The 27,489-nt window shown below is 35.0% G+C and overlaps 2 protein-coding genes across 3 annotated transcripts; one reads left to right on the plus strand and one right to left on the minus strand.

Annotated features, from left to right (window-relative positions):
- Positions 1 to 1,398: 1,398 nt before the first annotated feature.
- LOC125220243 (DEK domain-containing chromatin associated protein) lies at positions 1,399 to 7,579 on the plus strand. Of its 2 annotated transcripts, XM_048122405.2 has the most exons (11): positions 1,400 to 2,090; positions 2,669 to 2,702; positions 3,427 to 3,506; positions 3,628 to 3,687; positions 4,793 to 4,900; positions 4,981 to 5,061; positions 5,176 to 5,253; positions 6,028 to 6,511; positions 6,879 to 6,973; positions 7,073 to 7,103; positions 7,185 to 7,579. In XM_048122405.2, exons 1-11 carry the CDS (start codon positions 1,611 to 1,613, stop codon positions 7,343 to 7,345), a joined length of 1,692 nt encoding a protein of 563 aa, XP_047978362.2. In that variant the 5' UTR covers positions 1,400 to 1,610; the 3' UTR covers positions 7,346 to 7,579. The 2 variants fall into 2 exon arrangements, with proteins under 2 accessions (XP_088922078.1, XP_047978362.2); XM_089065952.1 differs by lacking the exon at positions 5,176 to 5,253 and having other exon boundaries at positions 1,399 to 2,090.
- Positions 7,580 to 9,686: 2,107 nt separating this feature from the next.
- On the minus strand, positions 9,687 to 10,646 carry LOC125193247 (auxin-responsive protein SAUR29-like). The gene has a single exon (XM_048091016.2). It carries the CDS (start codon positions 10,294 to 10,296, stop codon positions 9,868 to 9,870), a length of 429 nt encoding a protein of 142 aa, XP_047946973.1. The 5' UTR covers positions 10,297 to 10,646; the 3' UTR covers positions 9,687 to 9,867.
- Positions 10,647 to 27,489: the final 16,843 nt, after the last annotated feature.

Raw genomic sequence — 27,489 nt, forward strand, 5'->3', positions numbered from 1 at the left:
TGTTGAATAATTTAATTTTAATTAATTAACTAATATAAAAACCAAAGCAAGCTTTTTTTTAACTAAATATTCGAGTTTTTAATTAAGCTTATTATTACTAATTTTAAAATTATATTAAAATTTATTTAGAAAAATAATAAAGGTAAGAGATATTGGCACCTAATATCTTGTAATTTTCAAATTTCCCACGAACTTTGAAATTGACAAATAATTAATATTACGAACTTTACCTCGAGTTTGTTATTTTCCATCAATAAAAAAATTCCCTCAACTAACATCATGATACGGATTTTTTTCTTAATTTCTCGACAACAACTTTGAGAGTTTCAAGATTTTCAATCTTTGAGAATAGTTTTTTTTGAAGCACACCCTCCAAATTTGTTCTTCAATGTATTAATATAGCCGGATTTTTTTCATTAGTGGGAAATAACAGACTCGGGGTAAAGTTCGTGGATATTATTTGTCAATTTCAAAATTCGTGGGAAAAATTTAACTTTTTGAAAGTTCCATGATATTAGGTGTCAATATCCCTAAAAATAATAAGTAGTGGTATTGTTATTTATATGATTCTGATTCTGATTCATAAATTTAATTACATTAATTTATTTTTCATAAATTATTAATTAATTGTAATAATAATAACAATAATATTTATTTTAATAATTATAATTTATGTTATTGTTATATTAAGAATGATTCCAAAAAATTAGGAGTACTAGTTACTACTATTAATTTTTTAAAAATAATTGCTATGGAGCCTTAAATATTTAAATTTGTATGTATTTTAAAATTGGAAATAAATACCCCCTCCATTCCATAGTATTAGAGTCATTTTGCCATTTTAGTACGTTTCATATTAATAGAATCATTTCTTTTTTCAGTAAAAGTCAACATATTTTTCTACACCTACTCCACTCTCTCTTCCTTTATTCTCTCTTCATCTCTCTACCTTTTTCATTTTCCACCTTACTCTCCCATTACTTAATTCACCTAACACAATTTTTCTTAATCTCCGTACCGAAAAGAAATGCCTCCATTACTATGGAACGAAGTATTAATTAAGAAGAGTTAGAAAAACTAATGAAAAATTACACCGTCTTTAGTTATAAGATTCTGATTATTTTTCTTATTTAATTTTTGAATAGTCCTACTAAATATATATGCCCTTTGGATAGACTTTTCATGATATACCTACCCAATAAAATGCAATTATCCATAACAATTATTTTTAGTAAGTGTTAATTACCCGAGAAATTGCATTCCTCCATAACATTTATTTTTAGTAAGTGTTAATCACCCAATAAATTGAATTCCTCCATAACAATTTATTTTTAGTAAATGGCATAAATAAATCATAATCTAATTCATAATGTATTTACAAAATCCCGAAATCCCCAAATTGTGACCCCAACTTTTTGCCCTAATTTTTAATTATAGTATTTCTGATTAAGATCACAAAATCACTCACAACGAAGAGCTTTAGCTTCCCTGATCTATTGCTTCCTGCACAAAATCTACTTGAAAATCCTCAACACACTGCTACACTCATACATACAAACCACCGTGAGCAGGTATTTAGGGTTTTGGTTGATCGCTACCGAATAATTCTGATGGAACCGGAGAAGGAAACGTCGGAAGCATGCAATAAGCAAGAGGAGGAGAAGGCTGAAGAAAAAGGGGTACTCAAGGACGATGCTGGCTTCGTGGAAGCCGCGAAACTGGAGGAAAAGGAGGTAATTGAGGAAACGCAACAGGAGAATGAGAAGGAGGTGGAGGATGATGAGATGGCAGAAGTAGGTGGGAATGCGGGGGAAGACGAGGGAGCGAAAGACGAAGAAGTAGAGGAAAAGGGGGAGGAACAAGTAGTAGAAGAGGCTAAAAGTGGCGGAGAAGAAGATGGCGAAGATAGAGAAGAGAAGAAGAGTGCAGCAACGAATTCACGAAAAAAGAGAGCGGCCGAGACGGACGAACTGTCGTCACCTAGGACGCCTGTGAGTGACAGGCCGACCAGGGAGAGGAAGACAGTTGAGAGATTCACGGTGAATGAGTCGGCAAAGAGTTCTGCTCGCAAGCCTTTGGCAATTGAGAAGGTACCATGATCCGTCTACTTACTGTGATTAACATAATTTTTTTTGGTTAAAATTGTTATCTTTTGCAATCATGTCTTATTTTGAAAGTCGAGACGATAAACTGATACAGAAATTGTTTCATAGTTTTGATTCAATTAAGTTCATAAGAATAGATATAGTAGGGAGTATCATTTTGCTTTAACAGTAAAGTTTCAGAATTAATAGCGGACATGAATGAGAGAGAATGATCTCATTACATGCTTGTTGTCGATCCAAGCTAATAATTTCTGAGATAGAATAAGTATTTTATCTAACTAGCAGCAATCTCATTACATAAATATAGTTTTTATATATCCTGCCTTCGGAAAGTTACTACTTTCCTGAAATTGGACATGTATTTTTACTGAAAAGAATGCTCTTACCTTGATAGCATGCACTTGGTATGTTTTATGCGGACTGAATGGTACTGCAGTAGAAGGAAATTTTGCTAATTTTCATATATCTTGTTCGATGTTCTTCGCTGTTATATCATTAGTTTTTGTTTTTTATATGGGTTGTCTTTAGGATTTCTAATTGCTACTTTCGCTCTATTCTGACAGGGTCAAGGCACACAGCTCAAAGACATCCCCAATGGTATATTTCAGTCATTTTGGATTTACCTTTTTTGGTCAATGAAGTAGGGAGATAGTATTAGATAATGGAAATCTATAAGCTGGGTTGTGATTTCAAAATTCATTTTTGTGTGATGATTGCTGCTGCAAATTTTGTTGTTTTCTTTTGAAACTTCAAATATATGATGTCATGTGTGTTCTGCAAGCAGATCTTTGCTTATGTGATTTTCTTATATGACTTGGAGTGAGATGACTGAGTCCCTCATCTAGTTGAGTTTATGTGCATTACATCAGTTGCGGAACATGCACTAGTAAGTTGTCCATTCATGTACTTATAAAACTAGCTTGCTACTACTAAAAAGTTTTTTTATGAAAATTTTACTATTAATTTTGCTACTTGTATTTCCTATAAAGATCCAAATGGTTTACATCAACGAACAAGTCTAGTTGTCTTGTCATTAGTAGGTCGCCAAAACATGACTATCATGTGATGAGCTTTGTTTGTGTTTATACATGGCTGCATCCGGAGCCTGAGGATGAAGTGAGTGCATCACATGTGTTTTCTACGATAGGGCAAGACAGTCCTAGCTGATAGCTTATGCCTTATGAGCATATATAATGGCATAATGCTGTAGTTACAAATGATGTGTTTCTGGTATATGGCTTTATCTACTGATGTTTTTAACGAATTAATTTGTTATGCTAAAATGAGTCATGCTGTTTCTATGATCTTATGCATGTTTCAGTGGCCTTCAAGTTGTCCAAGAGGAAAGCTGATGAGAACCTGCACCTTCTTCACACCATTCTTTATGGGAAAAAAGCAAAGGTTTCATATTGAAATATATCTTGTTGTGCTTATCCTGCAACTTCGCTGCAATGGTGATTTTGAATTACCCAGTTCATTTTCTGTCATCATCTGGAGTCTCATGGTTACCCCTTCTGTTCAGGTGCATAATCTGAAGAAAAATATCGGCCTCTTTTCAGGTTTTGTATGGACTGAGAACGAGGTGGGGTGTTTCTCTCTTTTTCTTCTCTTCTTTTTGAGGTTTACATTGTTCGAGTCTTATGGCTATCTTACTGTATCAACTAGATAAATAATTGTTTTATTGCTCACATCCTTTGATTGGTTGAGAGATTTAAATTTAATATCTTCAGGAAACCTTCATATGGTAAAATAATTTTGTACTCCTTATTTGATTGATTTCATTAAGTAAATACATTAGTTTGCATGGTTCTTCTAGCTTTCTGATGAGAAAGGCTTTAATAATCTTTTGTGCCATCATATACTCACCATAGGGGTTGCTAATATACTCTGATTGATCGCACTTCACTTTTGAACCTTATGATTTGGTAGCAGATGATGTGACAAGCATCAATTGTGTAGTCTTTTCTACTGAGAATTGCCTAGTTTCAAAATATTCATCTTTTAAATCATCCCTCTCAGTGTTAAACTGTGTGACTGGTTCTGTGCACGTAGGCCGATGTTTATATGTTTTTATTTTAAGTTTACATTTCTATTAAGAAACCCTAGGTTTCTTACTTTCTACTTTCAAATAAGACTTTCATTTTAAGCCTTCCATTGCTATGCATCATACAAAACATCAGATGCAGCATGATATCAACATAGGATTGGAAGGTTAGATAGTAAAAAAAGATAAAAGATAAATGACTCCTCTATAAAAGACTCCAACGTAAATAAAACTCTTGCAGATAAACCTATTTCTAAGACTCCACTAATAACAAGACTCTTGATAACAATAAACAACTAATAGTACTAGTAATTAACAAACTAAAAGATATCTTTTCTGCATATCCATATCAGTGTCTTGAGACAAAAAAATTGAGTCATTTGCAGTTTAAGCAGATCCTTATTTGTTTATAGTGTGCTCTTCAAGTCTTTCCAATGTGATAGTGTTTGGATATACAAGATTTGACTCTCAAATATGATCACCTACTAAGATGAGATATTTATGTTGTTTCTCATGTGCTTGAGAAACTTCTTTACGGCACGAGCATGTGTATTTTTTTTTCTTTATTATATTTGAATTTTTAAATTCTTGTATCTACAGCTAGTTTTGCACTAAGAATAGCATATGCTATATGTCTTAACAGGGAAAACAGAGGACCAAAGTTAAGGAGAAGCTTGATAAATGTGTCAAAGAAAAATTGATAGATTTTTGTGATGTTCTTAATATTGACAATAAGGCTTATGTAAAGAAGGTAAGCTTTTGTAATGTGTTCTACTATGTTATAATTCTTGAAATCTCTTCCACTTGTTAATATTATTTTGTATCATCCAGGAAGAACTCTCAGTGAAGTTATTGGAATTCCTGGAATCTCCTCATGTCACATCAGAGATGTTGCTTGCTGACAAGGAAAAGGTTAGTCAATGTTTTCATTTACCTTTGTTGCTGCATGTTATGTTTTACCTGATAAGTAATAACAATATTTTTTTCTTTTTTTTTAATATTTCCCTTCCATTACAACATCTGAAGGGTAAGAAGCGAAAGAGTAATGACCCAGTAATCAAAAGCCCTGGTTCTTCTAACCTGGCTGGAGGGAAATCTACCAAGGTTGGACTCTTTCTCGTTCAGTTGAAAGGGTTGTGTATAAATAATGTTAGTGGTGAAAGTCAATTCAATGGACAGTTGGTTGGTTATCTTTCTCCGATCTTCTGTGTCATCACTGTTATACTGTGTTGACTATGGCTTACTGTGATGCATGTATACTTGTTTGCATGTTGCACATTGGTGCTAGCTCTGTATTTGTTTCCTACCTTAATCTCAATGTTAGGCTATAAATAGTTGTCTCCAATTGTAGATTTTAGAAGTTGGAACCTACTAACTCGCTGTGCAGATTGAAATTGCTAACTTTCAGAATGAAGCCCTATTTAAATACTGCATAAGTTTTGCTTAGTATCTTCAATAGTTACAATATCGCATCGTTAATATAATACTCCCTCCGTCCCATAAAAATATGGGCATATGATATGGCATGGGAATCAAGACAAAATTGGTAAAGTAAGAGAGAAGAGAGGAAGGGTAGTTAAAGTAGCATTAGTGGATAGTGGGACCCATATCATTATTAGTGTTTTAATGGTGGTATAAGTTGTAAATAACTTGATGTATAAGGGTAATAAATTGGGATAACTTTCCATAAATGGAATGTCCATATTTTTATGGGACGAACGAAAATGGAAAGTGCACATATTTTTATGGGACGGAGGGAGTATTCATGTTAAGAAATTTCTAGGTCTCTAGAGTGTAGTGAGAATTGTAGACTTGCCTTGATGGGTCTATGTTCAAAATCCTCTGCTTCCTTACTGTTGCATTTTTAATTTCCTGCAGAAGCAAAAAACGGATTCTGATTCTGGAAAAAAGAGAAAACTTTCAACTAACGAAGAAATTGATGACAAAAGCGAATCTTTAGAAAGTAAAGAAGATCAGGATGAGGATGACAAAGTTGCTCAGGTGGACAGCGATGATAAAGAGACCAACTCAGGGGAAGACACAGATGAAGAGAATGGTTCACCCAATACCCAGCCGAGTTCTTTAAAGAAGAGGACTAAAAAAGATACTGGTAGGACAGCTGAGAAGTCTGCTGGTAAGAAAAGCCCTACAAATGCTTCTAATACTCCTGCTAAATCGACTAAAAAGTCGTCCAGTTCCGTATCAAAGAAAGGTGCTGCTAACACTGAGTCAAAGAGTAAACAGAAGGTGACTTCAGCTAAGAAACAAAAAGCTGAAAAGCAAACTGAGGTCGATACAAGTCCACCTGCAAAGGCTAAAGCTACAAGCAAGTCTTCAACCAAAGTTTTAAAGAAGAATCAAGGTATGGTCTTCAATCCTTATGCTTATTAGTCTTTTCTGCTCATCTGGATGATGTAAAATGCATAGAGAGGAAGCAATTCATACCTATCCTGTGTATCTGCAGTTAAACGGTGTCTATTTCTATCCTTTGTTAAAACTGCAATGAGTTATCTTTGGCATGAAAGTCGTCATGCCAACAGTTATTGAAGCGTCCCTACTTGACTGAACTTTAACTACATTTTAATGCACCTTGAGTCAAAATCCATTTTTTGGTTCTACATGGTCCCATGTTTTTCACCCGACCCAGTAACCTTTGTCAGATTTCTTGAGAATAATCTCATCTATAGTGTCATAGTTTCATTGAGCATTGTTTTTTCGTTTTGGAGCAGGTGAAGGCAAAAGTAAAAAGGCTAAAGAAGAGCCTACCCGGGAAGAAATGCATGAAGTTGTAGTGAACATACTCAAGGAAGTTGATTTTAATACTGTAAGCTATCCACTTGCCATACACACTGCATGTTATGATTAATCTTGGATTAATTATTCGTTATTTATGAGTCGTTTCGTTTTTGCTTGTGAAATGCAGGCGACACTATCTGATATCCTCAGACAACTTGGTATGACCTCTATAACACGCCCACTGCTATATAAGCTTAGTTTCTGGTTTACTAACTGTTTTGTGTCCGGTTGACAATCAGGAAACCACTTTAGCGTAGATCTTTTGCATAGGAAGTCCGAAGTAAAAGATATAATCACGGAAGTGATAAAGAATATGTCTGATGATGAAGAGGACGAGGATGACGAAGCCTCCGAATCCGGCGACGAATCGGGAAAAGATGGAGGGGATGATGAAGCCTAGGCTTGATCAAATGGTGTATAGCATATATATACATCTGAGTTGATAGTTTAATCTTTTGGAGGACCGTTCAGAATGGGGTCACAACATTAGCAATTTGCTCTGTTTTGAATGCGGCATTAGGGTTCTATTTGTAGGGTTTTTTTTATGATTATACTTGATTTTGTAAAATTAATTTTTAAATTTTCTAGTAATAGGAGCATACGACTGTAATAAATGTGCAGTATTTTACTGCTAGCCTTAATTGTTTTATGTTATTGCTTTTTACTTGTGACAGTGGGAAATTAAATAGGATCGTGGTAAGAGTAAGATATTATTTTGTTATGAGATTGCTTGATACATATATTTACACATGAGTAGTAATAAAATGCAAATTCATATATTGTACAAACTCCAAATTTTTCAACACAATGTCAAAACAAATGTAAAGTTTCAAGATTTTGATGTCAACACAATTTAGTACAATGTTAACACAATATCAACATGGTGTTAACTGTTGACACTGTGTTGATATTTTCTGTTGCTGTTACTTTGTAATCTTTTGACATTTTTTAATAGTCAAGATCATAGTTTAGAGTTTGTACAATATTTAGAGTTTGCATTTGATTACATTCCTATCTACATATATATTTTTTTCGTTTGAAATTCTTTATACATATATACCGTACGAATTCAACAATAATTTTGATTTTTTGTTGGAAAATATGTATCATTAATAATAAAGGCCAAGTTGCCAGAAAAACATGGATTTTAGTCGAGTTTTGATCTGTTTCGTAATTTCAAATTCTAGAGTAAGAAAACTGAAAAGAACTCTCAGTTCGTAGGAATACAAATTGGTGGAACGCTAGAGAACAATATGAATCAATGATCAAGTCGGTTGTTGAAGTCTTGAACGAGTAAAGGATGAATATTGTTGGGGCTGACTTTGTCTATTCCTTAACTTTCAAAATCAGTTGTTAGAAATTATGAAATTAAATACTTTCTCAATTTTATCAGCGAACGGTAGGAAAAGTGAGCTTTCCTCAAAATTGGGAAATGCTACTTTCATATGTTTCATAATTCATAGTAATGCCTATGCTTCTAACCAAATAAACACTATATAATAAAGAAGTGATATAGTAAAATTTATCAACGGATCTCTTTTATAAGAAATTTTTTGGATATCAATTTAGTTATAATTTCACTTAAATCAAATCTCATAGAAAAATGTTAAATTCAATATTTTACGAACAATTTCTGAAGTTATAAGTCAAACAAAAATTTGTCAAAATTCATAGTTTTTTGGGAAATTTTTCCCCCGAATAAACATAACATACCTTTAAGAACCAAATTCTCCGAGCAGGTTCTACTGATTGAATTAAATTTTAAAAGTTCTTGAAATGGACAATATTTAATGGGATGTTGACATCATAATGAAACGTCTGAGTTGGAACCACTGCCTCCAATACATTTATGTTACTGCACATATTATATGTAGGAGCTGAGTTTGACTTTATATCTGCCAAGTGTCAAATTTAAATTGCCACCTTTTGATATACTATTAATATAGTATATAAAATAAATTCTTCCAATCATACACACATGTATATAGTGAGTAATACTGTCTTAATTAATTAATAATGGTGGGTTGATGTGTCCATTCCAAGGTGCACTGTTACTGCATAATTTAATCTCTCCCTATGAGTTTCAAGAATAAATTAAAAGTGTGTTCTAATTATAAAATACCAACACTTCTTATAATACAAAATGGCAGTTGCATAAGAGACTATTGTTTTAATAAAAATACTTGTATTAATTAATTAAAGTTATCATTTTCATAAAAAAATCAAGTCAGGTCAGACTCGGGTGCGGACCAGATGCACATCGGATTGGATCCGTGTGCACCCAAGTATACGGTGACTAGTTCAAATTTAAACTCTTGATTATTAATTGTAAGAATGAGTAATTATTATGTTGTGCATGAATCTAGCTATTTGCATATAAATGAAGCACTAGATGAAAGTTAGTACAACAATTTCATCGATTTACTTAATGGATAAGTGCAACAGTAGTATTCAAAATTTCAAATACCATTAAAAACAAAATTTCCATTTAATTTTATTTTTATAATGAAATTGTCATTATAAATTCAATAACTTTATATATGTGCCATTAATATGTATGTTGTGACTTTATTTTGTTTCCCACTATATGCTCTTTCAGTTGACTTCACTCAGAGCATGTTCTTTTCCTCTTTGTACATTTTTTATTAGCTGTGGAGTAGTATTATATATTGATAGAAACAAAAATTTCAACAAAAATCTGGCGGAGATGAATTCAACCAAATAATGAATGACCTTCAAAATTTGTTAAAACAACAACACAAATATTATTTCAGAAAATGCTAATTTGCTACACTAGTTATTCCTTTGAATTTCCAGCAACACATTACATACGGTAATGCTGAATGAAACCCTAGCTAGATACACTTGTACTAAACTTATACACAAAACGCCACGATCACTGGAATATTCCCTAATTCTCCGTCAAACTCGATCAATCCCAACCAATCGCGGCGGCGTGAGGAGTCCGTACGCGCCGCAGCTCTTGGCCATATCACCAGCTCTTCCGAGGCGCCGCGCCGGATTGACGAAGGGGCTGCAGCTGCAGGCGTGGACGAGGCCGGAAGCGCGCTCGTCGCCGCCGATCTCGGCGATTATCCCGCAGAAGAGATCGACGTCGCAGGGGAGCAGCAAAGGCCCGTCGCAGTTGTAACCGTATTCCAGCTCAGCATCGTCCAACAGCATCTTGAACAGCGGATGGTTAGCATATTCCGTCTTTATCACAAACCGCTGCTTCTCCGGGCCCACATACACCGTGAAACACCCCGCCGGAGCCACCGCCTTCGATCCGCCGCCTCTGCGCATCCACAGATCCAGCTTCTTCATCACAGACCTCTTGATTTCCTTCCTCATTAATTCCTAAATCTACTGTATATGTATGAATTTGTATCTATTGATCTGAATGTTTCGAAATTTTTCAACCTCGATCGTAAGCTAAATCGGACATGAGGCGCATTCGAGAGGTTCTCATCGTAGAAATCGCTGGGGCGGACATGAGGGAATGGAGATTGGAGATGGAATTGATTTTGTTGATATCATTTATAAAGAGAAATGGAGCAGTGGAATTAATTGTGGGGATTGCGACAAAAGCAGTTAGAGAAAGAGAGTGGAGAGGAGAAGATAGAGTTGGAGAGGAGAGCTATGGATAAACTTGAGAGTTGAAGCCTATATATATTGAGTTGCAACTGGGCATGCAGTTTCTGAGCAAGGCGGGCATTGCAACGCCACTTCTATATATATACATACATTATACTACACATTTTGTGAGTGGATCACATAATTCACAAAAATTGAAACAATATTCCCATTTCAAAATTGGCATATTAGAATTAATAAAATTTTATGATTTAAATGACTAATTTTTTAATACTAGTTGACTACCATATACCCTGCATAGAGAGACTACTGTAGTAATAATTGAGGCTAATTTGTCAACGAATATATTATATATACATACTACTATTAAATAGTGTGTGTAATTTTATTTAGAAATGCCCCCACTTAAAAAAGATGGGCTTAATGGGTGTGGAAGTTCAACGCACCACCAAAAAGATAAATAAATTAGTTTTGACATATTTATAAATTATATAGGTTTCTAGTTTCGTAGTTTTGAAACAATAATAATTTTATAATCATTTTATTGTGATCATGGGAGCTTTTTGACAACAATTCACATATAAATATTAAAAATTTGATAATATTGTTTGTATATAAAAAATTATCTTAGTAAGAGTCACTAAAAAAACTTAAGGAATGTTTTTTAATACAATTAAGGACGTTAATTTGTGTTTCTAAATATACTACTGATGCTTCAAAAAATATTTTTATTGTTGGTGTTTCAACTAAAATTAAAGGACGCGAATGGAAGCATCGTAACAAACAAAATATTAAGTTAATTTATTTTTAATTTAGGGACATTTTATTTTGCGTCCTAAATTGTTGTTATTTTGTAAAACTTTTCAACACAAGTGATTGCTCTCAGTTTTTGTATTTCTAAAATACTAAGTATTTTTGTAGTAAGCTTAACTCTCTCGTTGCTTCTATGTGTGACCGCCTACGTAGATATAATATATACTCTACTACCTCTGTCCCCTAAAATTTGTCTCACTTTGACCCGACACGGATTTTAAAAAATATAATGAAAAGTGAGTTGAAAAAAATTAGTGAATTGTGAGTCCTACTTTTATATATTAGTTTTATAATAAAATATGAGTATAAATGAGTTAGTGGAATATGTGGTCCACCACAAAAAATGGTATAAAGTGAAATGAGACAAATTTTGGAGGACGAACGAAAATGAAAAAATAGGAAAAAATTTCAAGGACAGAGGTAGTATTAATGAAGCATTATCATGATACAAATACTTTCTCAATAGCACTTTCAAGTTACATAGTACTCCCTCCGTTTCTTCATAATTGAGGCGAAACTTGTTGGCACGGACTTTTAGAAATGAATGTTAAGTGTGTTAAATTAATAGATAAAAAAGTAAGAGAAAGGAAACTATAGAGAGAATAGAGTATAAAGTGAATAAAGTAAGAGAAAGGAAACTATAGAGAGAATAGAGTATAAAGTGAATAAAGTAAAGGAAATGAAGTAAGAGAAAGTAAAGTAAGAAAGAGGAAAAAGTTATCATATATGAAAATGATTCAACTATAATAAAATTTTCCGAAATGGAAAAATGACTTAACTATGAAGAAACGGAGAGAGTATTTTTTTCGTGATGGCTCACTCAAAAGTCAAAAACAACATTGCATGTGATGTAAGTCCCTGTGTCGAAAAAGAAATGATCCGAATTTAATGAGTTGGAATTACCATTTTGTTTATCAAATGGGGTACGTAGGAGTAGGACGTCAAAATTTCCAGACAGATTTTTGTAAAGTGCTTCTAGCTGTACAAATTAGTGGCGCAGTCTATTTTTTAAATATTATTTAAGTGGAATTGGTAGAATAATATATAGTTTATGTATCATGTACTGAATATAGAGGGGGTAATTAAAGCCACTATGTTTTCGTATAAATGTACAAACTTCTTAATTACAATGGCATGTATGATGTATATATATAGATCACTAAATGTACATTGTAATGACTAATGATGTAGTACAATATTTGATGAAGTGATAATAGATAGCATATCATAACATTACAAAGAGATTGAGCAGCAAACATATTTTCGATAAAATGAACAAGTGTATGGCACAAGTATAAAATAAAAAATATAAATATAAAATTATTAAAAAATAATTGTAATTTGTGATATGGTATGCAGTCGTCCAAAGTTGCCTATGACAATTCTCGTTTCCGAGAAGTGTCATAATAGTATTCCATTTATTTATCCTTCTTGCTTGTCTATTGTACCAAACATAATTTATTACTCCACATAATTAGAAAATCCAATAGGTTAGTGCCTATTAATTTACATCAATTATTAATTATCAACCAAAAGCACGTGACAAATTACGACCAATGATGCCAAGTCGAAAACGTTTTCTTGATCAGACAAAATGTTTCAACAATATTTTGAATGATCCTTATTTCCCTTAGGAAATAATTAATCGAGCTTTGGTCACAACTTTAATGTATACCATTCACGTGATATTTCTTCGAAATTAATTTTTCCTTATTCTAATTAACATTGGCAGCTCAAAAAACACATGCCGTTTAGAAATTTGGTTGAATTTTGTAGTACATATATGCATAGATAAAAATCTATTTTGAATTGGAAAAAAATTATGATGGATGTAACTATTTGCTAGATGAGTGAAACATCAGGATTCCAATGGATGTTGAAAAAAAATAGTACTATTAATTTTCAATTTAAGAAATTTAATTAATTTTATTGCAATGCAATTAATATCATTTTATTCGTTGAGTGCAATACTTTATTTTTCACAATAATATGGCTATTTAAACATTGATCATTATGATCATGATATGCACTACTATTATGGAAAAATGAAGCCTATAATTTCGTAAGCGTCTCGACTTTTCTTACAATTTGCAATATAATTTCAAAAAATGTTCAACTGCTAAATAAAAAAATATTTCCTCGACATTGATATATACATGCATGTAAGATTTAAGGGATAATGCATGTATGATCGAAAATTGTGATTTGTGCGTTTAGTATGTTAGTGTGTTTTGTGGAAATTTAATATCATGATCATGATAGTGAAATTATATTAGATAGTTTATGTTGAATTAAATTTCCCAAGATTCAATTGACCTTTCATATTTAATGGCAATCCAATTAAAAAGAAACAAATTAAAGTGGGACTCTATTTTTTTTACTACATCCAATTGAAAGTCGAAAGACTCGAAACAGATCTAGCGACCAATTCAAAGTCAATTTATCAAATTAATTTAGACATAGGTTAAACTTAGACAGCATCATTTAATTATTGAATATGGATAAACGTAACTATGATGGTAGCATCAATCAAATTCAGACAAAACTGGTGTTAATTCTTGAATAATTATGTGGTGGCGTTTTTATTCCACAGTATACAGATGGACCAACGTGCAAATGGGCGGTTAAAGATTTGGTAAATAAATTCGTCTATAGTAATCATTACTCCTAAAGTTGTATTAATCAAATCACTAAAAAACGAACGAGTTTTACTTATTCGAAATCAATACAAACTTATCCGAAACCCCTAAAAAATTACGGTGTTAATTTAACGAGCATAAATTACGGTGTTAAATTAGCGAGCATCGAAATGCTCGCTAATTATATGGATATGTGCTCGGAAAATGCTCGATAATTAGCGAGCATTAATGAGAATTGTCGGTGAAACATGTTCGCTAAAGTCTGCTTTTTATAGTGAATTAATGTGATGGGTTTTTTCTATTTATGAGAAATGTTCGAGCTAATAAAAGTGACGAGCATGATAAGTCTGTCAAAAATTAAAAGAAAAAACAACACACAAAAACTCGTCCAACAAGCAAAAAAAAGAGTATTTAAGACAAAATCACATCCCAACACCAAATTATAAATAGCCACAATCAATTGCATGTCGATCAACAACTCAAGCAACGTTCGTCTTATCCTTGGTTTTATAGTATCATTTCATATTTTATTCATAATAGTTTACAGCTTAATTATTTAATTTATTTTTCAATCATTATTATGGATTGAAGGTTTAAGAGTTGTATCTGTATTTTTCATTTTTTACATACGCACAGTCAATAATATACTTGACATACTTAATTAAATACGTATTAAATCATGAGCCTGAATTCGAATTCTATAAATTATGCTTAATGAATAAATTCAACCGGACTTGCATAATTTGTTAAACAAAATATATTTCGTCACTATTAGCTTTTAAGCTGTGACATATCGCCCTCGTTGTACAAGAAATTGAGCTGAATTATTATTGAAGAACACACAAATATTATAGTACAAAAAATACTATATTTAGTTATTTCCAACTAATCAACTGTGAGAAAACCAATCGTGGCTCCCACATTAATATTCCAATAAAAATAATAGGGAAACATCATCATTTAAAAATAGAAAGCCATATTTCGTGGCTGAAAATTGGTGAAGGCGTCGTTGACTTCTCTTATACTCCTTATTAAATATTTATACAATTTTAAAATTCTCTTATACTCCTTAAATATTTATACAATTTTAAAAGTTAATAAATCTCTAGCACCTGAACAAACTCTACAAATTTAATCACGTACCCATCTAAGCCCAACAGAAGTGTGATTTGTTAACTGGTACGTAAATACAACAGTCCTTTTTATAATTAGAGCAAATTATTTGTAAAATTATGAACTATCAAAATAGTTTAATATTTTACGTAAGCTTTAAATGTTGTATGAAAAGTTATGCACTTTATTAGATTGTGTAAATTTTCCATCTGATCCGACCCGACCCGATAGATTTCCGACACAAACTTATCTTATGCAGCACGCAGGAGGCGTGACTTGGCAAAAGACAAATTTAGGGTTCGATTTGAATTGTGGAATTAATGCTAATGTTGAATTTGATTTGTTGATTTCGATTTGTATGTTTATGTCAATTTGTATGCCGAATTCCATTTGTATGTTTTCATTTGTGCTACTTGTATGTTTGTGATAAGTCTAGCCTTTCAAGGTCAGAGATTGCAAAAATAGAAGGGAAACAATCAGAACTAGTGGAGTTTTGCCAAGTCACGTCTCCAGCGCGCAACGAAGAATAAGTTTGTGCCTGAAATTTGTCGGGCCAGGTCGGATGGGAAATGTACACAGTTCGATAAAGTTCATGACTTTTCATGCACGGGAAAAATCAAACTATTTTGAAAGTTCATGACTTTACAAACAATTTGCCCTTATAATTTTGAAAGGCATGAGTTTACTAATTTTTTATGATTTGACACTCTTTTGCACTTCAAAACATCACAAACAAAGAAAACTTTAGAATTAAACTTAGAGCATCTGTATCGGTGCTCGTTGGGAAGAGCAGGCACCGTGCCGACGGCGCGGCGAGCACACTGCTCACAGCTATGCTCTTGCCGACGGCACGGACCTGCTCTTGCCGAAGAGCACGTCCGTGCCGACGAGCAGGCGACGAGGCGCGGCCTAATTGGCCAACGACGCAATACCGTTGCAATTTTTTTAAAATGAAAAATCTTAAAATTCATATTTAAATAAAAAAATATATTTTCTCACTTTCCAATAAAATATATTATTTTTTCCCACTTTTTATTTATTTTTTCATTATTTTAATCCCAAAATTCACATTTTCATCTATAAATAACCTCATTTCAACAAAAAAAATCAGATTACACCAAACAACTCTTTCAATCTCATTTTATCTCAATTCTCACTCTCTCTCTCTCTCTCTCGCAAACATGTCCGGCGAATATCCCCCCGGCTCACCTAAACACTCCTCAGGCTCCCGCGGATGGAACCACGATTGGTTCGGTGGTTCGTCATCCACCTCGCTAGATACGTATTTCTCGCCCCCACTCTTAACCAAGCTCGCGAATTCCGAGTGGCTACCGACCTTACTAGGCGGACATGCAAAATGCCCCCGATGGGCAATACGGGTGGGCACCCGAATACGGCTCGGCAGGGAGCGGCTCAACACAACTGTTGTCCCAAACACGGGAGGGCAATTCCGCCAGTCGCGGCGGTCGTGGTGTCCGTAGCCGTGGCGGGGGTGGTAACCCCAACGTCCGTACTCCGCTCAAGATAGAGAAGATATTCGATGCATATGTCGTGACCTCCGAAGATCCGGAGGTAGGCACGAACCAAACCGAGGACAGGTTTTTGGTCCGCATCGCTCGCATGTACAATGTTGCGCAATGTTGTCAGAAGAGCCAACGAAGAAATTGATGCACTTTTTATTAGCACTACAACTACTTGCTTAAATATAAAAGATTAAGTTGATTTGTCCTTAATTATGGTACACTTTCTTTTGAGTCATGAGTTGTTAATTTTTAAAATTTTCCAACGCAAGTGATTGCGTCTTGATTTTTGCATCCTTAAAAAATACTTGTAGTGATAAACATATCCAAAAAATCCAAAAAATCAAACTCGAAAACTGAAATTGCGGTATATCAAAAAACAAATAATCCAAAAAATATTTTCTATAATTAATAAGTAACATAATCAAACAATTACATAAAATCCAAACATTGTTGCATTTATTAATATAAATCAACACAAATAGTATATTTTAGGTATAGTAGATAAAATATTAAAAATAAATACCGAAATGAAAAAAACCACACCAATTTTTAAATTTTGGTTTGACTCGGACCAGATATATGATATTTGGATATGATATGAGAAATCTAGCATAATTGTTTAATGGTTGATTGCTTATTTACCCTTCCCACTTTTACGGCCATAGGTTTTTGAGAGCTTAATAACTTCTTCAGGACTGATGTATTTAGTCCTCCTTGATTCCTTTAATGACTTTCTACTCTGTGCGCCTAGCTGACCACTTTTGCGAACTTGCGATGAGGATCCCTTCGAGCATTCTTCACATATCCAGTTGTCGATATGCTTCTCAGGAACAACATTCATGCAATACCTGATATCGGGATAAAATAGTCCACTTAATGGAAAGCTATTTATAGATTTCGAATTCTCACAAAACAAAAATTCAAAAACCGAGAACTAGTTAGATTTGAGTTTTTCACTTAAACCTCTGCTTCCATTTCACTTCCAGCAAAAATATGACACAAAAGGCGAATGTTTATAAACAAAAGGAGTCACAAATTTAGTGAGCAACAGAGAGAGAGAGGGAGAGAAAGAGAGGTCGTACAAATGCTCGGTATATATATTACATGAACTGCAAGTTCTTAATGCATCGGCAATACCAATAGCACCACAGATATCACAAGGCTCACGCTCCTGAAATTCAGAACACACATTATATTTATAAGTTATAAATAAGTCTTTCTTCAGCATTCTATCAAAACATGTTTTTAATCATCTTGAGAAAATAGAGTTTCATCATTGTTTAAGCCATTAGAAACACATGTGAAAATCAAAGCCATTAATATAATCAAATTTAGATTCTCCTACATACGTAGATAGTTAACAGTAATACAAAAAGAGAATATGAAATGTTTATGCCATCAAACAAGGGCATTTACACATTTCTGGAATCTTGATGTGATTATTATAATTCAATAAGGCATGTTCGGTTTGCAAGATTATATCTCATGACTAAATGTGTTTTGGTTCATGATATTGAATCTCACAACTTAATCCTAGATGGATAATCATATGATAATTAGTCATAGCCACCCTCTTCCGATTAAAATAATCTCATAACTTAATCATGTATAGATAATCACATGATAGTTACTCATAGTAACCAAACGACACTTAAAACGAGTTTTAGCCATTGTTGAATAGTTGAATTCAGATGCAACAACATTAGGATTTGAAGCCTGAGATGCCATCAATCACGTGTGCTGTGTACTGTGTGTAGCATGTGAAGGACAAGCAAATGGAGTATTAAAAATTAGTCCATTTAGAAAAATATAGAGAAAATAAAGCCTAAGATGGTCTGTTAGCATGGCCCCACATTCAAGCACCAAAGACACCACTAAGAAAGATCATTACAAAATCAGGCTATTTTTTCAGATAATAAAATACCTTAATAAAATCTCTATTAAACCATATTACTTAGCTTAATTTGCAGCTAAAGCATACACCCACATGTTTATAGACATAAGCATTATCCTTACTCCTACAGTATGAAAATTTCATCAATAAATTCAAGAAAAATAGTAGCAACTACAACTATAAAATATGTACTCCAATGCATAAAGTAGGACTCAAGTAAAACCAAATAGACAGCTAAAATTGAAGAATGTACAATAAAGGTGGAGTTTTCTCACCATATAGTACGTTGGAAAGCAAGTTAAAAATAAGTAGGGAAAGTGACTCTATTACATTTTCTATTAATCTGCAGTGGGTGTATAAATATAGGGAGAGGGAATAGTATTAGCTAAATCTAATTACATTTTCTATTAATCTGACACTACCAATCCAATTTCTAGAAATTACTAGAAATTCACATTCAATTGAAAGATATTATACATTTAAATTGTTGTGTGCTACCAACTTTTACTTTTTTGAAGAAAACCATGTAATGAAATAAAATAATAGTATAATATTATTATAAAAGAAATTATATTCGGCTAAATTTTGATCAAATTATATTTTCTATTTATTTGATGCTACCAAATCAACTTATGTAAATTACTAGAAAATTGACATCCAGTTACAAGAACTTATACAATTAAATTGTTTTATGCGAGAAACTTTTATAGGATGAAACATTAAATGAACTAAAAATTAGTCTATTGAAATAAAAAAAAGTACTTTCGATCCGCCTATTTGTTATATGAAAATTTAGTAGAAAATTTACTAGAAAATTTACATATAACCTAAAAATTATTAAAGGACATGCGATTTCTAAGATATTATAAAAAACTATTTTTTCAATAATGAGTCGCTATAATATGATATAAATTTGATTATCTGATAAAGAGCTATAAAATGACATTTTAAGAAAAGCAAATATTATCGTTGTATGACAAGGTTGTCAAAATTTATGGGAATCATATGAAATATTTAGTTTTCTAGAGTTGTTGATTTTAACTTTTTTTTTATTGATAGAATGATCATAAAAAAAGAAGTAAGATTGGCCTAAAAATGTTGGATTCTTTATGGAAAGAATTTGTTAAATCTCAAATGATTATGGAGGCCAATTCTCCATGAATTATGTTCATCGTCTTTGGAGCCAATTATAACATCAATGGTGGAATCAATATATAGTTTGATAAGACAATTTAAAATTTGTTAGAGAAACTTCTAAAAGATTTCGTGCAAAATCAGTATATAATTTGAGAAGACAATCAGAAAATTTGTTAGAGAACATTCAAAAACATTCTTTTGGATAAAAAACATGGTTCGTTTGTATAAACTGTAATGAATAAATGAGATTTACTAAATATAAATAGTTAAAAACCAAACCAAAATTTTAAATTCATTTGGTTCGAACAGAATATTCGATTCTCGAGTATTTTGCTCATCCCTAATCTTAACGAGTCACATTTGCAAATGATTACTTACTTGTTTCTTATATGTAAAGACTAAAGCAGTATCAATTAGGAAAACCATTCCAAAACATATATAGAGAAATACACTACATTACATGAAAAATTACAAATATACCACAAAAGTGAACCCATCCTTTAATTTTTGACATACATAGTCGAAAATAGACAGGAATTTGTACATAAGTCTCATAAATATATACTATGGCATTACCTGCTAAAGAAAATAAATAGTCATTGAAGTTTAAAAGTCATCCTCGGAAAGCTTATCAATCCCATTAAAATCAGAAGATAATTAAAATTGAAATGAATATAATCTCGATAATACTTGAAAATAAAAAGAAATATACTGTTTAGCGGAAGCATTCGAGAGTAGAATAATATTATGTATCAAGACATAATATAATCAGAATATTTTATTTGTTATTTTCTTCACTTTCATGCTCAACACTCAATATCCACTTCCACTGCGCTTGTCACAGCTCAACCTGCACATAGAGAAAACACATGCACGACTGAGTGCATGACGCACTCAGTAGACTTATGCCAAAACATTTTAAGTAAACAACATTTATGTCATGTCACCATTGAGTGACTTCGGGGTTTTAATTTAGAAAAGGCCCGGGCACTAAAATATTTCATAAAGCATAAATTTTCGACCCATCTTCAAATCCTTTTCCTCATCATTTAAAAAACAAAGCCATTTCTCCTTGGTTTATTTAAGAAACTGCCATATCTATTCTTTCTGATGCCGTGTAAGGTGGCCAGTTTCCACGAGCACGAAAACTGGCCAACCCGTTTGATGCACTAATTATTAGCACTTAATATACCTGCAAGTATAATAGGGTAGATCTAGTATAGCTAAAGGTCAATACCGGGTTGTCGAACGCGGGGAATAAGATCACCGACTGGCTACCTTCTACTAAACTTCTTTTACTATTTGGAGAAACAGCAGGTTTAGAAAAAACTTTTGAACACAAAACTGAAAATGGTAAATAGCAGATTGCAACACAAACTAGAGATAAATATATTAGATAAGAGAATTCCAGGGATGTGCGTTCACAATTATGGTTATACTAATTCCAACTACAATACTCTAGCACAGTTTATACTTCGCTAGAACGAGTCACACTAGTTATGCCCATGCGGTATAAGAGTAGATTACTAATACTAGAGTTGTCAATCCTAGATTCGTAACTCTGAAAAGCTCCTAAGACCCTTGAAAAGTCTTCACTCTCAATTAACAGTGTCGTTTTAAAGGAAGCTAACTGTAGTGTCTATTAAGTAGATCTAACTCGCCAACCTCCTCTCATGATTATGTAGCAAGTTATATTGAATCAGCATCAAATGTGTCACTCAAGCATGCAATATTACGGAACAACTTAAGGAAGAAACAAAGTAAAAACAAAACGGGTATTAAATAGAAAAAGGAATTGTATAAACAAACAAGAGTTACTAACACATCCCTAGAATCCTATGAATTTAGTTACACATGATAGAATAATCTAAAAACATAGTTTGAAGGGAACGCAATGTAAAAATAAGAACTAAAGCGATAAAATCCAAATGTAGAATCCTGTAGCCTTGATCTTCACTTGAATCTGTCTTGAACCTCTTGCACAGCGAAGATCTCTCAAATATTATGCTCTAGATTTGTGAGGTAAAGAGTGTGTAAAAGTGTGTCTGAATGAAGAGGTTTGAGGGGGTATATATATGGAGAATTTCGAATCCTATGGATATAAGGAAAAGGTTGGTTAATTTTGGTAAAATCTGGAGAAAATCTAGGTCAAATCGGGCACCGCATTTTTGCAGCGGATCGTTGCACCTTGGCCAGCGGTCGAGCTGTGCGTTGCCCGTAGCTTCTGCCCATTTGTGTAGCGGTCGATGCATGAGTTGTAGCGGTTGTTGCAATTTAGTCCAGTGGCTTCGGGACCTTCTCGAGCGGTCGCTGGGCGTCTTCAGATTTTTAGCACAACTTTCTCCGGAGCGGACCGCTTCAGGTGTAGCGGTCGCTATGGGCCAACGGTCGCTGCGACACACGCAGCGGGCCGCTGGGCGTGTTGAACGCTCCAGAATTCCATCTTTGACTTTTTCCTATCTTTTTAGCTCAAATATGCACAATTCTGACAAAACATGTCAAAATACCAAAACAGATAAAATATGTAAAATACGAACATGAATTGCGATTTAGACATTAAAAACAGACCAAATAAGGGCCTTAAAATAGTGCAAAATCCGAGCGTATCAACTCCCCCAAACTTACATTTTGTTTGTCCTCGAACAAAAAGATAAAGACACAAATATAGACGCACGGATTGCACAAGGACTAGACGTCATAATTGCCTCAAAAGATGGAAGAGTAGATTAAGCATGAATTAATGCAATCAAATCAAGCCAGGTTATTAGTGCACTTTCATTACTAACTCGTGGAACACCTTGAATTCAAGCACTCACAAGTGGCAGGCTTCCAAAGATGGGAAGTGTTCTTTCTCTCACTCTCAAAGTGTATATGGGTTAAGTGTATAAGCACTCAAATCACGCATCAAGCAAAGTTTACCATAGGCTTGCTCAAAATCTAATCCCTCTTCTACTAGAATGTGATTAAGCATCAAAAGTCCGAAAATGTCTTTATTTTTGGTTGTTGAAGAGCCAGATATTCCTTGTTGTGTGTGTATATTCAAAAATAGAGAATAACAGGTCCCTAGATCCAGCAAATCCACTAGATCACGTGGTCTAGGAACTCGTTGAACGTGAGGAAATCCCGGTCGTCAGGCACACAAAGTACTGCTTTCAAAACCCTCAACCACTTTACTAAACCTAGTATAGGGAAGTAGGGATCGATCCCACAGAGAAGGAGGCGTAATACTCATATTCAAGGATTTGGGTGTGTTTTTGGTGTTGGCTGCTGCCACGCATTTTCTTGGGTTGAGGAAAATCAAAATTAACTTGACTAGGGAACTTTTAAAAAAATTCTTAAGCTAACAGCTAGACCTAGGCAAAATCATGAAAGAGCGTAGTCAAGGAAATTTAACTATCCGACACTTGATCTAAGAAAACCTCTACACTACTAGACCTAGGAAATAAACCTACTGTGGGGACCATGTCTGAAAAAAAAGCAAGGTACGAATGAAAAGTTGACAGAATAACTAACTCTCGTACTAACTGACAGTGACATCGTCTTCTACAACCAAATAGCGTAAAACTTCTCAAGAAATGCAACATAAGCAAAATTAAAACAGAGCAACTGACTTGAAATCAAATTAATGCATAACAAATGAAGAACTAAACAGATCTACATACTCTAGACGGAGTAAAAAAAGAAATCAAGAAGAAAACCAGAATTTATCGAACAACTATCTTTCCACACGTCGAATCCAACCTCAGACGCTAAATCCACTCCGGATCCAAGCGTCTGACATGAACTCCAAACAACAGAAACCCTCCATCACGTCAGATTTAAACCAGGAATTCCGAATACTCAAACGACTACAGATCTATCACCAAATTCCACATCAAACACCTCAACATCAAAATAAACAGAGATCGACATAACAATTAAAGAAATAAACTAACAGCAGAGAGATCTATGCAAATTGACTTGAAATTTAACTGCTAAACGCAAATCAACAAACAGAAAGACAAATAAGCATCATCAACATCAAGGTCGACTCCCAAAAGTGAAGTTCGACGGTAAGAACAAGCAAAACAACTGAAACTAAAGGTAATTGTATCTTCGCCCTCACTCGGACGGTGTTGCCAACCACGAAATTTCTAAGAAAGTAACCTTCCGTTCCCGACTACCCAAGATCCATTCCCAAGTGTGTGTAAAGTGTGTGAGCTAAGAAGAGTGAAAAAGTGATGATTTCTTGCGTTGCATGCTCTTCTATATATAGGCGTTTGAGTGGGGCCCAGCGAGGTATAGATAAGACTTTGATGCCCTCAGCTATTGACTCCTCCGTCACGCCAATTTCCTTGTAATTCCTGCTCACTTTGCTCCTTTCCTTCGCTAGACCATCTCCTTCAGTACTTCCTTGATCTAGCGATTTTCTTCACACACCTGGCTTAGGAAAAGTGTTAGACCCAGCAAATTATAACATTTTTTCGCACATTACCGATGCATGAAATTAGCCTTATCAGTTGTAATGTAGGCTTTTTAGTAGGTGAGGAATATTTGGCTAAAAGTGATTCAAACAAAAATATCCCAAGCAAGTAAAATGAACTCCACTTTTCTTATAAACCCAAGACACTTTCTAACACTTTATTTTCCTTCTTCATCTCACTTTCCAATATTTTTTTTTTCTTTTCACAACATTTCACACATTTTTTTTTCTTTTTCATTCTTTTTTTCTTTTCTTTTCTTTTTTTTTTTAAATAGGCATCCTTTCTAAGATCAAGCACATTTTTTTTGAATTTTTTCACTATTTCACAACTTGTACTTTTTCTTCATTTAAGCACACTACTTTTCCTTTTCAACTTCATCTCCTTATTTCTCCAATTCCTTAACAAAAGATATAGACACTATACTAACCCGAAGAATTGTCCTCATTTAAATTGGCTTCCAAAGAAAATGCTTAAAGGCTCAAAATTGGCTCCAAAGGGAAAAATTTTGAAAATTTTGAGAGGGTCGAAACTTTGGGTATAAAAGTAGGCTAGAAAAGATGGCCTAACATCTTCCCTTATCAACTTAAACACTATGTAAACTTAGGCAGACTAGGAGCAAGTCCTAGAAACATATACATGAATGCAGATGAATCACACAAGAAAGAAATTGAGGCTCAAATCTCACAAGGTTTAAGCATGATTCAAGGCGAACAAGCAATTCACTAATTATGCACCTTTTCACCAAAACATAAAATCAAGACGTCAAGCCATATTTAAACATAGATGGAATGTGATATCATTGGCAACTGGGTCTAAAGTGTCCCTAAGCATGCGTGTTTCTAAGTTTTTCATGTTATGTTCATGACACTTTTTCAAGGTTTTCACAAGGATTCATCTTCGGGTTTTATTTTAAAACAAAGCAAAAAAAAAAAAAAAAAAAAAACCCTAAACTCACGGTCCACCACTTCATCCCCCCAAACTTATTTACGACAAAGTGTAAAATAAGTTTGTAGAGTCGGTAGGGACGTGAGAAAACTAGAAAGCAATAAAGATACCTTGAAATTTCTCGTGGGGTCCAGACGGGGCGAAAATTCAAAAAATCACGCTGGAAACTTTAATTGGGCAACGGTCGTTGGTGGCCATCCAGCGGTCGCTGCGACGAGTCAGAACCTTTCCAGAGCTTGGCCAACGGGCCGCTGCGCGCGCCGCACCGGTCGCTGGCGGAAGTCCAGAAATCTGCAAAAAATAACAAGGCTTTAAAAACGAGAATTCAAAACAAAAATAACCAAAAATTGTCAAGACAAGAACAAATTATCTTAAAACAAAAAAAAAATGATACAAATGCTCATTTTAAGTCATGAGCTTGACTTCATCATTCCTGAGGAGAAGGGAAACGAGCACTAAGGTCCTCGAAGGCGCCAATGAGATAGGTGATGTCCTCCCTCATGTTTTGACGCTCCTCTTTGAGCCTCCGTGGCCATCTGGCGAAGCTCGGCAAGTTGTTGTCGTTGATGCATGTCTTCAAGCCTTTGAGCTACCCAAAAGTTCGTCTCGACCGCCCGCTAATCGCCTTGGGCCTCCCAACCTTGTTGGTTGAAGTTTTTGACCCGCTGCTGCTCCGTCTAACGATTGTCCCAAGTGTTGGACATGTTTTGCAAATAGGAGAACATATCTCCTAGTTGGGCGGAGGTACCGGCTTGGAACTCTTCTTGAGGATCTGGTCGGCCTCGGCGGCGGTTCCTCCTATTGCGGCGGTGGTGGCCCTCACTGACGTCGTATAACGCCAGAAAATCCTCAATAATCCCCAAGGTGGTGAGGGGAAGCTCATGCAGATAGCGTGATGGCATGGTGTCTCTGGTCGAGACCTTCTTCCACATGATCTTGTGGGGTTCTGACGGAAGGCTAATGTCGATTGGTCACTTGGTCAAGAGTCGATTGGTCACTTCTGGGGTTGGCTCCCTCGAGAGCCAGATTGGGGTGGGATTCCGGGTCGGATCACTTTGATTTTCTTCTTTGCTGGCTGCTCCAGCTCTTCTTCCTCCTGTGTTGCTTGTTTAGATACTGGCTTTCTCACGATAGACTTTGGTTTTGGTGGGGCTGGAACTTGCATGGGAACGGTTGGGGAGATCAATTGCTTGAGCGATTCTTGCGACTGCCTGACGGAGGGACTGCTCTGAGTGGGCTGCCTGACTTCACTGCTGGACCCAGGAGACGTTCTCGACTGGGTCAAGGGGAGCGTCTGCTGCAACCACTTTAGCATCTTCAATGAAAGCTCCACCGCTTCCGTCATCCGCTCATTCTGTTTGGCACACTTCACTGCCAAATCAGCAATATTTCCCCTCAGGGTATGTACTTCCTCCCGATTTCCCATCAATTCCTTCCTTATCCCACCGAGCTCTTTGATCATATCTCTCCTCATCATCTGCATCTCTTTCTTCACGTCCTGGACTTCCTTGCGCAGCTCCTCAACCTCTTCACTCGGCATGGCTTCCTCGGCTTCCTCCGGCTCTGCCTTCACCTTGTCTCGCAACGAATAGAAGAGAGTCTTGGTGCCTTGAGTCTGCAGCAACCCCTTGTTGAAGAAATAATCAACACTAAACACCTCCGGGGGTTCGCACATGACTACTAGCGGAGCGGCCTTGGCAATTCTCATTTCAATATTTCTCTGGAGGTAAGCACCAATGAGGTGGCAGGTGTACATATGACGCCCCGGGTTGCTCGTCATATGGTGGCATGCCTGCGCCAACCAATATCCGAGGTGCACCTTAACACCCTTCGCCATGCACCATGTGAAGTAGAGGTCGGTAGTGGTGAGAGCTGAATTTGCACTGCCCATCAAATTATAGCTGACAAATGTTTGAGCAAAACGGAGGACCCGGTCTTGGATGTGGGAGGCTTTGGAGTAGCTGGATTTAAACGCCCCTGACTTAGGGTGCGTAACCAGTTCCCATGCTGTTTGGACCTTGAATCCAGGTGTGTTCTTTGGCATCCCGACCATCCCGTCGTTCCATGCCCCCTCTTCATCTTCTGCCTGGGTAAACAACCCCATCTGCAGAGACCACTCCCTAATGCTCAATTCGTACTCTTGATTGAAAAGCCTGAATGTGATAGAATCCGCGTCCAGGTCAATGGTATTCTTCAAACGAAAAGTGGAGAAAAACTCCCTTGCTAAATCTACTGGTACCCTCTCCTGGCTGTGCTCGAATACAGGCGCGGAATTCTTTGTCACAAGCGATCATTTTGAGCTCCCTCGAGCTGTACTGCTTCCCTGACTTGGCCATCTTCCCGACGCTACACCTCTCCTTGTATACCGCGATCCTCTTTTGATCATCGAATTGCCTCATCTCCTCTAGCAAACCTTTAGTCAG

Source organism: Salvia hispanica, chromosome 2, assembly GCF_029641045.1.
Source record: "Salvia hispanica isolate PSC_SH4W2 chromosome 2, Shi_PSC_v1, whole genome shotgun sequence".
Lineage (NCBI taxonomy): Eukaryota > Viridiplantae > Streptophyta > Magnoliopsida > Lamiales > Lamiaceae > Salvia > Salvia hispanica.

Coding starts and splice junctions, on each gene's coding strand:
- LOC125220243 (XM_048122405.2), top strand. CDS start 1,611: ATGGAACCGGAGAAGGAAACGTCGGAAGCATGCAATAAGCAAGAGGAG. Junction 6,512..6,878: donor AGTTTTAAAGAAGAATCAAG/GTATGGTCTTCA, acceptor GTTTTGGAGCAG/GTGAAGGCAAAAGTAAAAAG. Junction 7,104..7,184: donor TGATATCCTCAGACAACTTG/GTATGACCTCTA, acceptor GTTGACAATCAG/GAAACCACTTTAGCGTAGAT.
- LOC125193247 (XM_048091016.2), bottom strand. CDS start 10,296: ATGAGGAAGGAAATCAAGAGGTCTGTGATGAAGAAGCTGGATCTGTGG.